We start from the raw sequence: 15521 nt of genomic DNA on the forward strand, positions 1-15521 counted from the left end.
AGGAACTGCAAAGTTCTAGAGACAGGCCATTTTTCTGATTCTTCTATTACTACAGAAATTCCCATTTGTGCAGCGACAGAAATTGGATAGTGTGGGACAGAAGTAATTTTTGAATCAGGGAGCGCAGCGGTTGCACGGACTGCAGCTTCCCGATTTCTGTCACGGTTCGTGTCAATGTTTGAAACCAAAGGACCCTGCACAGCTGTCCAGTAGGTGCCAGGTTTGGCTGTTCAAAACATCAAAGCTTAAAATATCGTCACTGTGTTCTTTAATTGCAAAACAAATGGATGAGGTACACATCTCACACAGGATCCACAAACAAACAGTCTGGCGAATAGCACTGGCTCCATTTCCTCTGGTGATCTTAACGCTTTGCCACTTAGGTTGTACGCCCAGCTTCTCACCATCCTGTTCTCCTACTACTGAAGTTGATGCTCTTGTATCTCTTAGACATTTTATCAATTGCTCTACAGGACCAATTAGAATCAGAACCCATTCTGCTTACATGATGGGTCTAGCTTCATATTCTGAGGGCAAATTAGTTATTTGGATCAGATTGAATGGTGCGATTTTTTACACCTGGAGGTGGCCAGTCCAGTCCCCCTGGGCCCATGCAGGTGCGAGATCACTCCCGTTCGTGACATTGGGTCCAGCATCCCTACAGCTCGGCCCCAGCACTGAGGGCCGAGAGAAGCAACCCCACCCAGGCATCAACAGGGACATCCCACAGCTCCCTCTCTTCTGAGACCAGCAGCCCCAGCTCTGTCAGCGACCTGACATCAGGAGCCTCCTGAAGCTTCCCAGGGCTTGAGAGCGGCAGCCACTCCAGACTCCCTGGCCTGTACGGGGGCAAGATCGCTCCTCTTCGTGACATCAGGCCCAAAACACAGACACCAATGACAGAGGTGACCGGCCCGTGTCTGGGGTGCACAGGTGCTGATGTCACAGAAGCCATTGTGACCCACAGGGCCAAGCCACCTATAAAAGGACACTGGGCTCAGGACAGGTGTCAGTGCGACCTGGTGAGGTGAGGACAGCACATAGGAGGGACGGGGCTGGTGCGGGGCTGCCAGGGGAGCAGGGGGACCCCACACGGAGGGGCTCTGGGTCAGTGCCACAAGCTCACCCGCCTCTTGCTTCTCCCTCACAGTGACCAGAGGAGCACTTCTTGGAGATAGCCCAGCGCCGCTGGAACCGTTATTCTCCAGACGCTCAACGCTCACGTGCGCCATGTCTGAGAGCACAGAGCGAGGTGAGAGCAAAGTGTCCCTCCCGCAGCCCGGCAGAGGGGCTGTGTGGGGACACTCAGCGTGGGGCCGAGAGCGGCAGAGGGGGAAGCCGGAGCTCCCCAGCCACCCCAGGCCAGGGATCCTCCTTCCCTCAGCAAGCGGGAGCCAGGCTGGGCAGGGGGCAGCTACTGGGACCCCCCTGCCTGCAGTGTCCCCTCTCCTCCAAGACTTTGAGAGCCCTGCCCCTCAGCCAGCTGGGCAGGGACAGAGCAGGTCCCGGGGACAATCACTCAGAGACGCTACCCCTGGCCCCTCAGAGCTGCTCATTCCTAGTGACATTTGCTCTCTCCCCTCCAGTATGCATGCTGTGTGGCCGGCCAGAGAGCCGCAGCCTCTACATCTGTGGTCCCATCCAGGAGGCACACGGGATCTCTGGCCACATCTATTGCCTGGTGAGTTACCCTGGGGCTCCCTCTGGCGTTCCAACAGGCAGTCCCTGCCTCGCTCCCCTCAATAGCTCCTTGTCTTCTCCCTTCTGCAGCTGTTTGCCAGCGGCCTCTTTGAGCACGGCACTCAGACAGGACATCGACGATGGGATTTTCCCATTGAAAATATTCAAAGTGTAATTGAGGAAGCAGCACGGAAGGTGAGAACCTAACAAAAACCAGAGAGATTTGTGCCAGGAGATGCTTGAAAAAGCTTAGCACAAACCTCGAGAAAGAAATCCCAGACCTGAGGCTGCCGCTGATGGGGGCTGCTCTGCTCTTTCCAGCGCTGCTTTGTCTGCAGTGAGAGCGGGGCCAGCATCACCTGTCGGGAGAGTGGGTGCGACCGCAGCTTCCATCTCCCCTGTGCCACGGAGGGTGAATGCATCACCCAGTTCATTCCTCCATTCAGGTATCTCTGCTCCCTTGCTCCCTTGCTCCCTTCCTTCCAGGAAGAACCCAGCACTGCTCACCTCCCATCCCTTTCCTCTTTTCCCCAGCTCCTTCTGCTGGGAGCACTGCCCACAGATGGCAGTCGATGTGGTCCCAGGGGACAACACCAGCTGTGTCATCTGCATGGAGCCTGTGGGAGACAGAGTCTCCTACAGCACCATGGTGTGCCTAGCATGCAGAAATGCCTGGTTCCACAGGAGCTGCATCCAGGTAGGAGCCATTCCCTCACCTGTGCAGCACAGCAGTCTCTCAGCAGCTCCAGGGCCTCACTCAGGCTCCTTCTGCTTCTCCTACAGGAGAACGCAATACACGCTGGTATTGTGTGTTTTGTGTGCCCGGCCTGCAGAGAAAGGAATGTCTTCGTTGTGCAAATGCTGATTATGGGAATCCTGATCCCATTAAGGTTGGTGTCCTTCTGCACAGCTCACAAGTCTCACTGTCCTGTGCTGTCCAGGCTGTCCCAGCAGTCCTGGCCATCCTCTGTCCCCTGAGTCTGGGCTTCAGCTTCCTGGAGGACTGGGAAAGAGGGCAGCAGGGGAAGAGAAGGGATGCCCTGAATCTGGTCTATGCTGAGGCAGCAGGGACTCAGCAATTTTGCTTTCCCCATTAGCCTGCCATCGTGGATCACAGAGGATTCTCCAGAGCCAGAGGAGAGGCACAGCCGCTGTGATGCCAGGGAGTGCCTCTGCCCAGGAGGCAGGGAGCAGGTGGAGGAAGAGGGGTAAGTTGCCCATGCTGCACCCTGGGGCTCTGCACGGGATCTGTCTCACCAAGGGCAGGAAGCAGAAGGACAAAGAACAAGAGCTGTGCTGGACAATCCTGTGCTACAGCCACTTTGTCCTCACAGTCATCAATCCATTTGCTTCCCCAGGTCCTGGCAACTGCTCCTGTGCTGCTCCTGTGCTGCTGAGGGCACCCATAGAGCCTGCTCCAATTTGGGGGACAGCACAACCAGCTGGGCAGTGCGCCGGCTGTGCTGGACCCAGCACCGGTAAGAGGCAAGGCAGCCAGGTGCCCTCCTGGGCAAAGGCAGGGCCCAGGCTGGGCTTGGCAAAGCCTTTGTGCTTCCGGAGAGCTGGAGGCCACACTCTGGCATGTCCTGACTCAGGCCTGAGGAACCATTCCTTTGACTTTCCTGCTTCCCCTTACAGCTTCCAGCATCACCACGGTGCTTGGTGGCTCCAGCTCCCCAAGCCAGGAGGCAGCAGGGGCCTCCGGCAACTCCCCAAGCCAGGAGGCAGCAGGGGCCTCCGGCAGCTCCCCAGCCCAGGAGGAACCACGGGCCTCCAGCAGCTCCCCAAGCCAGGAGGAAGCAGGGGCCTCCCACAGCTCCCCAGCGCTCGCAAGCGGCCGACGCTCCACTCCCCCAGGGCCCATGCGCGTGCGAGATCGCTCTCGTTCTCGACGTCGCGCCCAAAATCCCTACAGCCGGCCCAGACAACGCCCATCGGAGCCTGACAGCAGCGAGAGCAGCTCCCCGGGCCAGGCAGCAATAGAGGCCTCCAGCCGATCTCGCCTGCTCCAGAGCGGCCGCCGCTCCAGGTCTTCGGGGTCTGTACGGGTACAAGATCGCTCCCGATTGGGACGTCGGCCTCAAACTCCTGACTGCCAGCCCAGACAACGCCCTGGCAGGAGCCGCACAGCAGCACCAAGGGCTGAGAGCGGCTCCCCCAGCCAGATGGCAGCAGGGGCCTCCCGCAGCTCCCCAAGCCAGGAGGCAGCAGGGGTTTCCCGCAGCTTCCCAGCACTCGAGAGCAGCCGACGCTCCACTCCCCCAGGGCCCATGCGCGTGCGAGATCGCTCTCGTTCTCGACGTCGCGCCCAAAATCCCTACAGGCGGCCCAGACAACGCCCATCGGAGCCTGACAGCAGCGAGAGCAGCTCCCCCGGCCAGGCAGCAACAGAGGCCTCCAGCCAATCTCGCCTGCTCCAGAGCGGCCGCCGCTCCCGCCATTCTGGGTCTGTACGGGTGCGAGGTCGCTCCCGATCAGGACGTCAGGCTCAAACTCCTGACAGCCAGCCCAGACAACGCCGTGGCAGGAGCCGCACAACAGCACCAAGGGCTGAGAGCAGCTCCCCCAGCCAGACGGCAGCAGGGGCCTCCCGCAGCTCCACAGCGGGCAACAGCGGCCACCGCTCCAGTACTGGGCCCGTGCGGGTGCGAGATCGCTCACGGTTGCAACGTCGAGCCCAAGGACCATACAGCAGGCAGAGATAACACCTTGGCAGGAGCTGCAGAGTAGCACAGAGGGCTGGGAGCAGCAACTCCAACACGGCAGCAACGGGGACGTACCACAAATCTGTACAGCGGCCAAGGCAATGAAAGACCTGACATGTGCCATCCCCACCTTCTGGCCCTGATCCCCTGCAACCAATTATTTAAGTTATTGTATCTGTTATTATTTCTGTTATTAAAGCTGTTATTAGAGCTGTTAACCTCTGCAGTGGCAGGTTCCACAGTCATGTCTTTGCTTCCTCCTCCGCCGCTCCCTTTCTCCAGGGCCAGCGTTAAGGGCCTCTGTCCAGAGCATGGCTTCTCCCCGGGGCTTGGCTGCCTTGCAGGCTGGCCTTGACCGCCTGCCCAGCACTCTGCCCGTGTGCTTCGGGTACCTCTGGCCCCGGACTGTGCTCACTTTCCTCGGAGGAAGTTCACACGCACCCTCAGGCCCAGGAGTCTCTGCCCCTGCCCCTGGGGCATGGCCCGGCTCGGCCTCATCAGTGCCACCGCCTGTCTCCCCGGCAACGGGGTCTGTGCCCGCCCCTCCCGCCTGCCCCTTGTGGCCCGCAGCCCTACAGACCACAAACCCAGGCCGCAGCGATGCCCTTCGCCCCGGCGAGGCAAGAGGCAGGCATCGCCCCTGGGACGACTAAAGCAAAGCCTTGGCTGGGGCTGCCCCACGGTGGGCGCTTCGGCAGGACCTCCCCGGGAACACAGCCTCAGCCCCGGCTCCTGCCGGCAGGAGCCCCCGAGCCGCCTCGCAAGTGGCTGCTGGAGACGGCAAACTGCCTCGATGCCCGGGCTCCCCTCCAGGCAGCACCGGCACCCCCCGCCCCACATCCCCGAGCTCACCGGCCGCCGGCAGCAGGAGAAGGAGATCGAGGCCGAGGGAGACCCGGCACGGCGCCGTGAGCCTCAGGGCAGAAAGAGCAGGAAACCGCCTCGCTGAGGCCGTGGCTCCTGAGGTGAAGCGGTGCTCCGGGGAGCGGCTCCAGCACCTTGCCTGAGCCAGAGAGGGGCCGAGCTCGGGGCTGCCGTGTTTCCCTGGCCTGCGCTGCGCGGATGAGCTACGTCCTCTGCCGGCTTTCCTCATCAGCTTCAGCCCCTGCCCAAATTTTGTGTGGTAGCCCGAAAGTGTCCCACGTAGCCCAGTTCCCGTTCCTCAACAAGATGGCCGCCGCACCCACTGAACGCTTCCTTCTTGCATTTTAAGCCAAGAAATCCTTCTCCATAGAAGCAGCCAGCCCCAGCTGAGGAATTCCCTCTTTAAGGCTCAGGAGTATCGAGGTAGCACCTGTTCTGAGGGCTTCAGTCCCCTCAGATGCCCTTGAGAGTAAAAAAAACTCCACAGCAGGGTAACCCTAGCCAGTCCTCCTCCAGAGACTTTTGCAGAAAAAGCCCTTCTCTTGCAGAAGGATGGGAAGCTCAGGTCTGCTAGAGTATGACATTGGTAGAGATGAACGGTAAGCAACTGAGAGGCTTGTGCAAGTTTCTTCCACTGAGAATTCCTTGTTACTTTTTTCAGCTCAACCGGAGCTTAAATGGCAAGTCAATGACTGGGGAAACACACTGCGCAGATAAGAAAGCTGAAAGCTCTTGTCTGTACTGATTAGCATCAATAAAAGCAGTGAGGATCTCTACCTTGTGAGTTGCACTTGTCAATGTGTTAAATAATTAATCTGGTTTATGCTGGTGATGATGGCTCACAAGAAAAGGACAAACAATTCTGCAATGGCTAACCTGGTCTTGAGGAGGGATGTGTTGGTATCATTCCCAGTATCGCTCCTGGAAAGGGAAAACTAAAGCGTTGGCAGGGCTTTGCTGGTTGGCTTACCCTTTAAGTGGCTCAACTTGTTTAAACTGCTCGGAGCAGAAACAAGAGCTCTTTTCCCAATCTGGAATATCTCTGTTCTGTCTCCTCTAAATCCTCTGGACTGAATACGATGGATCTCTTTGGTCCATCCAAGCCAGTCTGAAATCACTGCAACAAGCATTGTGCCCTGGAAAACTCCATTCTGCTGTAGTGGGATGGAACACGCTGCTGCTACTTTCCCCACCACTTCGGGGAAGATCCCTCAATTACAGTATCATCGATGTACTGATGTAGTTTCACAACTTGAGGACAGTGACTGCTTGCAAGACTTCAGCAAGTGCAGCATGAGCAGTGGTAGGAAAATGTTTATATCCCTGTGGGAGTTTCCGAAAGGTCTTAGGTACACCTTCCCAAGTAAAGGCAAATTTTCCTTCCTTTTTCCTGTAAGGGAAACTTACAGGAGTAAGGAGTACACCTTTTGTACCTAGCTCTGCCATCCGTGGGCATGCACCTGCTTGCAAAGGAACTGCAAAGTTCTAGAGACAGGCCATTTTTCTGATTCTTCTATTACTACAGAAATTCCCATTTGTGCAGCGACAGAAATTGGATAGTGTGGGACAGAAGTAATTTTTGAATCAGGGAGCGCAGCGGTTGCACGGACTGCAGCTTCCCGATTTCTGTCACGGTTCGTGTCAATGTTTGAAACCAAAGGACCCTGCACAGCTGTCCAGTAGGTGCCAGGTTTGGCTGTTCAAAACATCAAAGCTTAAAATATCGTCACTGTGTTCTTTAATTGCAAAACAAATGGATGAGGTACACATCTCACACAGGATCCACAAACAAACAGTCTGGCGAATAGCACTGGCTCCATTTCCTCTGGTGATCTTAACGCTTTGCCACTTAGGTTGTACGCCCAGCTTCTCACCATCCTGTTCTCCTACTACTGAAGTTGATGCTCTTGTATCTCTTAGACATTTTATCAATTGCTCTACAGGACCAATTAGAATCAGAACCCATTCTGCTTACATGATGGGTCTAGCTTCATATTCTGAGGGCAAATTAGTTATTTGGATCAGATTGAATGGTGCGATTTTTTACACCTGGAGGTGGCCAGTCCAGTCCCCCTGGGCCCATGCAGGTGCGAGATCACTCCCGTTCGTGACATTGGGTCCAGCATCCCTACAGCTCGGCCCCAGCACTGAGGGCCGAGAGAAGCAACCCCACCCAGGCATCAACAGGGACATCCCACAGCTCCCTCTCTTCTGAGACCAGCAGCCCCAGCTCTGTCAGCGACCTGACATCAGGAGCCTCCTGAAGCTTCCCAGGGCTTGAGAGCGGCAGCCACTCCAGACTCCCTGGCCTGTACGGGGGCAAGATCGCTCCTCTTCGTGACATCAGGCCCAAAACACAGACACCAATGACAGAGGTGACCGGCCCGTGTCTGGGTGCACAGGTGCTGATGTCACAGAAGCCATTGTGACCCACAGGGCCAAGCCACCTATAAAAGGACACTGGGCTCAGGACAGGTGTCAGTGCGACCTGGTGAGGTGAGGACAGCACATAGGAGGGACGGGGCTGGTGCGGGGCTGCCAGGGAGCAGGGGGACCCCACACGGAGGGGCTCTGGGTCAGTGCCACAAGCTCACCCGCCTCTTGCTTCTCCCTCACAGTGACCAGAGGAGCACTTCTTGGAGATAGCCCAGCGCCGCTGGAACAGTTATTCTCCAGACGCTCAACGCTGATGTGCACCATGTCTGTGAGCACAGAGCAAGGTGAGAGCAAAGTGTCCCTCCCGCAGCCCGGCAGAGGGGCTGTGTGGGGACACTCAGCGTGGGGCCGAGAGCGGCAGAGGGGGAAGCCAGAGCTCCCCAGCCACCCCAGGCCAGGGATCCTCCTTCCCTCAGCAAGCGGGAGCCAGGCTGGGCAGGGGGCAGCTACTGGGACCCCCCTGCTTGCAGTGTCCCCTCCTCTCCAAGACTTTGAGAGCCCTGCCCCTCAGCCAGCTGGGCAGGGACAGAGCAGGTCCCGGGGACAATCACTCAGAGACGCTTCCCCTGGCCCCTCAGAGCTGCTCATTCCTAGTGACATTTGCTCTCTCCCCTCCAGTATGCATGCTGTGTGGCCGGCCAGAGAGCCGCAGCCTCTCCATCTATGGTCCCATGCTGGAGGAACACGGGATCTGTGGCCACACCTATTGCCTGGTGAGTTACCCTGGGGCTCCCTCTGGCGTTCCAACAGGCAGTCCCTGCCTCGCTCCTCTCAACAGCTCTTTCTCTTCTCCCTTCTGCAGCTGTTTGCCAACGGCCTCTTTGAGCACGGCACAGAGAGAGGACATGGACGATGGGATTTTCCCATTAAAAAGATTCAAAGTGTAATTGAGGAAGCAGCACGGAAGGTGAGAACCTAACAAAAACCAGGGAGATTTGTGCCAGGAGATGCTTGAAAAAGCTTAGCACAAACCTCGAGAAAGAAATCCCAGACCTGAGGCTGCCGCTGATGGGGGCTGCTCTGCTCTTTCCAGTGCTGCTTTGTCTGCAGTGAGAGCGGGGCCAGCATCACCTGTCGGGAGAGTGGGTGCGACCGCAGCTTCCATCTCCCCTGTGCCACGGAGGGTGAATGCATCACCCAGTTCTTCCCTCCATACAGGTATCTCTGCTCCCTTGGTCCCTTGCTCCCTTCCTTCCAGGAAGAACCCAGCACTGCTCACCTCCCATCCCTTTCCTCTTTTCCCCAGCTCCTTCTGCTGGGAGCACTGCCCACAGATGGCAGTTGATGTGGTCCCAGGGGACAACACCAGCTGTGTCATCTGCATGGAGCCTGTGGGAGACAGAGTCTCCTACAGCACCATGGTGTGCCCAGTATGCAGAACTGCCTGGTTCCACAGGAGCTGCATCCAGGTAGGAGACATTCCCTCACCTGTGCAGCACAGCAGTCTCTCAGCAGCTCCACGGCCTCACTCAGGCTCCTTCTTATTCTTCTACAGGAGAACGCTAAACATGCTGGCGTCATGTGTTTTATGTGCCCGGCCTGCAGAGAAAGGAATGTCTTCGTTGTGGAAATGATGACTATGGGAATCCTGATTCCATCAAGGTTGGTGTCCTTCTGCACAGCTCACAAGTTTCACTGTCCTGTGCCACGGGCTGTCCCAGCAGTCCTGGCCATCCTCTGTCCCCTGAGTCTGGGCTTCAGCTTCCTGGAGGACTGGGAAACAGGGCAGCAAGGGAAGAGAAGGGATGCCCTGGATCTGGTCTATGCTGGGGCAGCAGGGACTCAGCAATTTTGCTTTCTCCATTAGCCTGCCATCGTGGATCACAGATCCTTCTCCAGAATCAGACAGAAGGCACAGCCGCTGTGATGCCAGGGAGTGCCTTTGCCCAGGAGGCAGGGAGCAAGTGGAGGAAGAGGGGTAAGTTGCCCAATCTGCACCCTGGGGCTCTGCACGGGATCTGTCTCACCAAGGGCAGGAAGCAGAAGGACAAAGAACAAGAGCTGTGCTGGACAATCCTGTGCTACAGCCACTTTGTCCTCACAGTCATCAATCCATTTGCTTCCCCAGGTCCTGGCAACTGCTCCTGTGCTGCTCCTGTGCTGCTGAGGGCACCCATAGAGCCTGCTCCAATTTGGGGGACAGCACAACCAGCTGGCAGTGCGCCGGCTGTGCCAGCCCCAGCACCGGTAAGAGGCAAAGCAGCCAGGTGCCCTCCTGGGCAAAGGCAGGGCCCAGGCTGAGCTTGGCAAAGCCTTTGTGCTTCAGGAGAGCTGGAGGCCACACTCTGGCATGTCCTGACTCAGGCCTGAGGAACCATTCCCTTGACTTTCCTGCTTTCCCTTACAGCTTCCAGCATCACCACGGTGCTTGGTGGCTCCAGCTCCCCAAGCCAGGAGGCAGCAGCGGCCTCCGGCAGCTCCCCAAGCCAGGAGCAAGCAGGGGTCTCCCGCAGCTCCCCAAGCCAGGAGGCAGCAGGGGTTTCCCACAGCTTCCCAGCGCTCGCGAACGGCCAACGCTCCACTCCCCCAGGGCCCATGCGTGTGCGAGATCGCTCTCGTTCTCAACGTTGCGCCCAAAATCCCTACAGCAGGCCCAGACAACGCCGTGACTGGAGGCACTCAGCAGTACCACAGGCTGACAGCAGCGAGAGCAGCTCCCCCGGCCAGGCAGCAACAGAGGCCTCCAGCCAATCTCGCCTGCTCCAGAGCGGCCGCCGCTCCCGCCATTCTGGGTCTGTACGGGTGCGAGGTCGCTCCCGATCAGGACGTCAGGCTCAAACTCCTGACAGCCAGCCCAGACAACGCCGTGGCAGGAGCCGCACAACAGCACCAAGGGCTGAGAGCAGCTCCCCAGCCAGACGGCAGCAGGGGCCTCCCGCAGCTCCACAGCGGGCAACAGCGGCCACCGCTCCAGTACTGGGCCTGTGCGGGTGCGAGATCGCTCACGGTTGCAACGTCGAGCCCAAGGACCATACAGCAGGCAGAGATAACACCTTGGCAGGAGCTGCAGAGTAGCACAGAGGGCTGGGAGCAGCAACTCCAACACGGCAGCAACGGGGACGTACCACAAATCTGTACAGCGGCCAAGGCAATGAAAGACCTGACATGTGCCATCCCCACCTTCTGGCCCTGATCCCCTGCAACCAATTATTTAAGTTATTGTATCTGTTATTATTTCTGTTATTAAAGCTGTTATTAGAGCTGTTAACCTCTGCAGTGGCAGGTTCCACAGTCATGTCTTTGCTTCCTCCTCCGCCGCTCCCTTTCTCCAGGGCCAGCGTTAAGGGCCTCTGTCCAGAGCATGGCTTCTCCCCGGGGCTTGGCTGCCCCTTCCCCAGACTTCCCGCCTTGCAGGTTGGCCTTGACCGCCTGCCCAGAGCTCTGCCCGTGTGCTTCGGGTACCTCTGGTCCCGGACTGTGCTCACTTTCCACTGGCCCTCGAGTCTCTACCGCTGTCCCTGAGGGGGTGGCCCGGCCCGGTCCGCCCGCCTCCACCGCCCGTCTCTCAGCAACGCGGCCCGCCCGCCATGGCCCTCGCGGCTCGCCGTAGCGCGGTGGTGGTGGCGCGGCTGGGCAGGGGTGAGTTCAGCGGCCGCCGGGCCTGGTTTCCCCCCCCAGCCCCCGGGCTCTCCCACGCCCTCTCCAGCAGTGCGGGGCTCCTTCTTAGCCTGGCCCGGGGGCTTCATCTGCCGCTAAGGGCTGGGAGCTGGGATGGGGGGATCTCGGGGGTGCGGCCGGGTGTAGGAAGCGTCATCCGCTTTCGGGGTTTAGGCACCCGGTTGGGGAGTGTCTGGGGCTTGGAGGCTGTGGGAAGGTGCAGGGCTGCGCCCAGTTTTGAGGGTGTCTGCGGCTGCAGCAGCGCTGCCCGGTTGCTAGGTGTCTGTAGGTTTGGGGTGCTGCCGGCTGCGGGACGTGCCCGGTGTTGTGATCCGTTCCTGCATTGTTCAGTGGTGCCCGGTGATTCAGTTTGGGGGTGCTCCTGAGTTGGGGGTGCCACAGAGCCCCGCGCGGAAGGCGGAGCCGTTTCCCGAGGCACGGGGGTCCCTGGGCTGTCCCTGTCGCTGCCCTGGGGGAGTTCGGCTCGCTAAAGCTGTGTTTGCTGGTCCGGTTTCTCGGCCTCCTCGCCTGCCTCCAGCGGGCTCCGCTGAAGACCTGGCTTTCCCCCAGCTTGTTCCTTCTGCCCTTCTGCTGAACGAAGAGGGGAGGTTAACCCGTGGCCAAGCTTCTGCATGGCACATGGGACCAGCGAAGGGGCAGATGTGTGTCCCTCTGCTCTGCCCTTTCTGTGACCTGTTGAAAGCATCATCTGCTGAGGAAAAAACCCCACAAACCAAAAAAACAAACAAACAAACAAACAAACAAACAAACAAAAAAAAAAACCAAAAACCACCAATGAAACCAAGCCTTGCACGGCAGCAGAGCATCTGGTACGGTGCAGTGTGCCCATGCTGCACTCTGCCCGGGTGTTCAGGCTGCTCCAGCAAGCCGGGAACTAAGCGAGCCACCCTGGGCAGACCTGGGGGACTGGGGGCACTCTGCCACCCTCGGGTGTTTTTAATTTGTCCATACAGAGGTGGAATTATGCCTCATGTCTAGAGTACTTTCAGTGTAGCACACACTGGGCTGTCTGCTGGTTTGGTAGCAAATAGTGTGATTCTGTTTATAATTTAATTGTTTTATTCCTTATTTTGCATCTCTGATGCAGATCTCTGAGGGCTGTTGATCCAGGATGGCTTTTGCCTTTTTCCTGCAGTTTTGCTGGGCAGAGAGATGCTGGGCACTGCTGCTCACTGCTGGATGCTGGGGAGGCCCTGAGGAAAGGGTCTGTAGCAAATCCTGTCCTGGGTTTAGCTGAAGCTCAGGTGATCTGCCAGTGGAGCTGTTCTTGTGTTACTTGGCAAGCTCGAAACTTTCTTGATTCACCTTAATTTCTTCTCTGAATGAGACTGCTGGCAAGTGTTTAATTCTCGCAGCCTTTGTTCCTGTTGTGTCTTCCTGCTGCTCTGCACATCAGAGCTGTTAGTCTAGTGAATGAGGAGACTTCCTGTGATGTTTGGCTATCAGGGCAATCAGAAACAGGAGAGGAGTGCAATTGACATTTTGAAGCTGGGTGGCACTGGCAGCTGAATTTATTCTTTTTCTCCTGGAAGCTGTCACATCAGCTGTGATAGCAACCTTTGCATTCTAGGGACATCAGGAAGGGTCATGAATCTTTAGTCTCGTGGTAGATTTTCACCTGTAGATACTCCTACCTGCATTTGCTTTTGTGCCTGCAAACTGACAGCTGGTCTCTGGGTCTTTTGCTTGGTATTCCCTTGTAGTCCACTTTATCTGTATTTTTTTCTTTCTACTTTGGATAGCAGAGCAATGTAATAACCTTTTACGTAGAAGATTAACCAGATGCATATTTCTCAGAGAATACAGTGAGGGGAGAGAAGGGCCAAAGTATCTTATCAGGAGATGAGTAGAAGTGTGATGAAGTTGCTGGTGCCAGTGAGGTTTGGCAAAGGTGGTAGCTGCTGCCCAGAGCGCCTCTGGCTCAAACTCCGTGCAGAGGTTGCCTGATTTCCTGGTGTTGTTCTGCCTGTGCCTCTGGAGTGTGGCTTAATGCATTGTCCGCTTTGAGAGGATTTGAACTTTTGAACAGGTGGGACTGAGAGCAGGATTGGAGTTAGGTGGCTTTGGGCTCTTGAATGATGTTAGTGCAAGGACTGGCTATTTCTTTTTTTACTTACCCCTGTTGTTCAATCCAGGTACATTGATCTCTGAGAAAGGGAGAAATCTGAAGGCAGCATCCTCCCCAGCAGGTTTTGTTTTAGGAATCTGTCTTATGTTTGCTCTGGAAGTTGTGCTTGTGAAGAATGACATCGAGAGGTGCTGGGACTGCTTTCTCGAGGAAGAACTACAGGCTGAGCACCGAGCCAGAGAAATCCAAGGTCACAGGTATGGGCCTGTATGTGCCATGTAAAAGCAGCACCACTGTGGATCCGGTGAGTGCCTCTTGCCTCACTTGAGATCCACTGCCTTCCAGTTGCAGATACCTCACTGTTATGTGGGGTGAAGGGCTGAAACTGAGTAAATCCCTGAACTGAAATGAGGTTTTTGGAAGGGATGTTCCTGTAGTACTAAGAACTTCAGAAACTCATGCCACAGTGCCCTTTTTTCAGCACACAGCCCTGCCCCATGAGGCTGGAGAATGTCATGTTATCTACCTTTATCACATCTGATTCAGGGAGTTCCCTCTCCAGGGTGGATGGTTTCTCAGTTCCTCAGATAAATTATTTTCTAGGAAATTTTGGTACCTGCTAGACAGTCTTTTTCTTTGGACTTGCCAGTCCAGCAGAAGTGTGCTTATGAGTCAACAAATCTGGCATTTGAGGGCACTGTTGGACTCAGAAATAAAGTGTGCGGCATCAGTGGGACACTGGGGATTGTTCTGCACAATGGAAGCTCAGGTCATACCTTGTAAAGAAGGCTGTGGGTCAGACAAAATGAACTGCATCTGCAAGCCTCTCTGCCTCAGCATCTTGTAGTGCAGTTAAGAGATGTGGGTACTTAAAATGTCCCAGGTTTGAATAAGACATGAGGAATTGTAGTACTGGTAAAAAAATTTATTTTAATTTTTTTTGGAAATGAAATTGGATTCCTATCTCCAGCTTTTGAAGTTACTTTATCTGGAAGCAGTACAGCAGGATTCCTGAGGATGTAGGTCCACCTGTGGGGACTGTTTTATAGCCTCCCACCTGCTATTGTAAAGCAGCTCAAACTGGAAGGAGCCCGTGTTGTGGAGATGTACTCCATAATGCTCCTAGTGACGAAAGTAAGATGACGAATGACTTCTTGAAGCTATGTGTTCTACTGTGCTGAGCTACAAAGCTGAGCATCGTTTTCCCCTAGTTACCAATTTCTTGCATGAAATCAATGTTTGTATTCACCTCCTGGCTCCCTAAACTTACTTCCCCTCTGTTTTTCACAAGGGATTGTGAACAGCAGGCTGCTGAATGATTATCTGCATCGTGTCTTCACCAACACTGACGGGAACCAACCTGCAGCTGCTTACAGGTATCAGACTTCTTCTCATTCACTAGATGACAGTGCTGTGTCAGTCCCCAGACATACAATACTGTAGTGAAAGGAAAGATCTTTTAGTGCCACACAGTAATCTTTGTTAAAAGCAGAGCACCATGTTAGAGAAATGACTGTTAGGTCTTGTCCTTTAATGACTTTTAAATATTGCAGGGCTTGCTAGGAAGGATACTTCAGATTTTTTTTTTTTCATGAAAAACCCCTTATAGAAAATCACTAGGTGATATTTCTGAAACAGACAAGTAGGCATTCATCTTAGGGTTCCTGCTCCCTCTTCATGGTTTAGGAAGTGCAGAATGCACAGGTTTTAGGCACAGGAATGGAAAATAGGTCATCAGTGCCCTGTAAACTAAAAGCTAGGATATTACTGAATGCCGTACATTTCTCAGGGTGTGGAACTGTTGGTGCTTTTGTTAGTAGTAGTCAACAAAGGAAAAGGATACAAAATTCCTGTTCAGCATCTGTTTTCTTCTGCCTGTTTTCAGTTCTTCTTGACCTTGCAGTCCAGAAGCTTGTAGCTTTGGATGAGAAAAAATTGCCCTTGCGTTTAGCTCTTTAGCCAGAGGCAAGTCAGACAGGTTCAGGGCAGGTAGAGAGTGGTAGAGCAAAGCAGGCTTGTAGCTCCTTCTGGCTGACAGTGCAGCAGAGTGGCTGGAGTCACATTCCACGGGCTATACTTAGTGCTGCCAGCTCATATGTGAGCTCAGAGCTGCTAAAAATAGCTCTTGGCTCTTGCTGCTCTTGGTGAGC

General features: G+C 55.6%; 2 protein-coding genes across 2 annotated transcripts in view; both read left to right on the plus strand.

Annotated features, from left to right (window-relative positions):
- Positions 1–1230: 1230 nt before the first annotated feature.
- Positions 1231–3162, plus strand: LOC103525188 (G2/M phase-specific E3 ubiquitin-protein ligase). The gene is made up of 8 exons (XM_030458625.1): positions 1231–1252; positions 1587–1681; positions 1771–1875; positions 2002–2126; positions 2215–2377; positions 2464–2570; positions 2778–2888; positions 3039–3162. The coding sequence occupies exons 1-8, from the start codon at positions 1231–1233 to the stop codon at positions 3160–3162; spliced, it is 852 nt and encodes a 283-aa protein (XP_030314485.1).
- An 8036-nt stretch (positions 3163–11198) lies between these two features.
- Positions 11199–15521, plus strand: part of RNF123 (ring finger protein 123) — a 47581-nt gene continuing 43258 nt past the window's right edge. The window contains 3 exon segments of the mRNA XM_030458578.1: positions 11199–11264; positions 13439–13628; positions 14663–14747. Of these exon segments, the coding sequence (XP_030314438.1) occupies positions 13547–13628; positions 14663–14747 (167 nt within the window). The 5' untranslated portion in view covers positions 11199–11264; positions 13439–13546.

The sequence above is a fragment of the Calypte anna genome, chromosome 12, assembly GCF_003957555.1.
Source record: "Calypte anna isolate BGI_N300 chromosome 12, bCalAnn1_v1.p, whole genome shotgun sequence".
NCBI lineage: Eukaryota > Metazoa > Chordata > Aves > Apodiformes > Trochilidae > Calypte > Calypte anna.

What these genes read in the sequence shown, in the direction of transcription:
- LOC103525188 (XM_030458625.1), top strand. Translation starts at nt 1,231, where the DNA reads ATGTCTGAGAGCACAGAGCGAG. An exon ending in GTCTGAGAGCACAGAGCGAG is followed by an intron (nt 1,253 to 1,586) that starts GTGAGAGCAAAG and finishes TCTCCCCTCCAG; the next exon opens with TATGCATGCTGTGTGGCCGG. An exon ending in TTGAGGAAGCAGCACGGAAG is followed by an intron (nt 1,876 to 2,001) that starts GTGAGAACCTAA and finishes TGCTCTTTCCAG; the next exon opens with CGCTGCTTTGTCTGCAGTGA.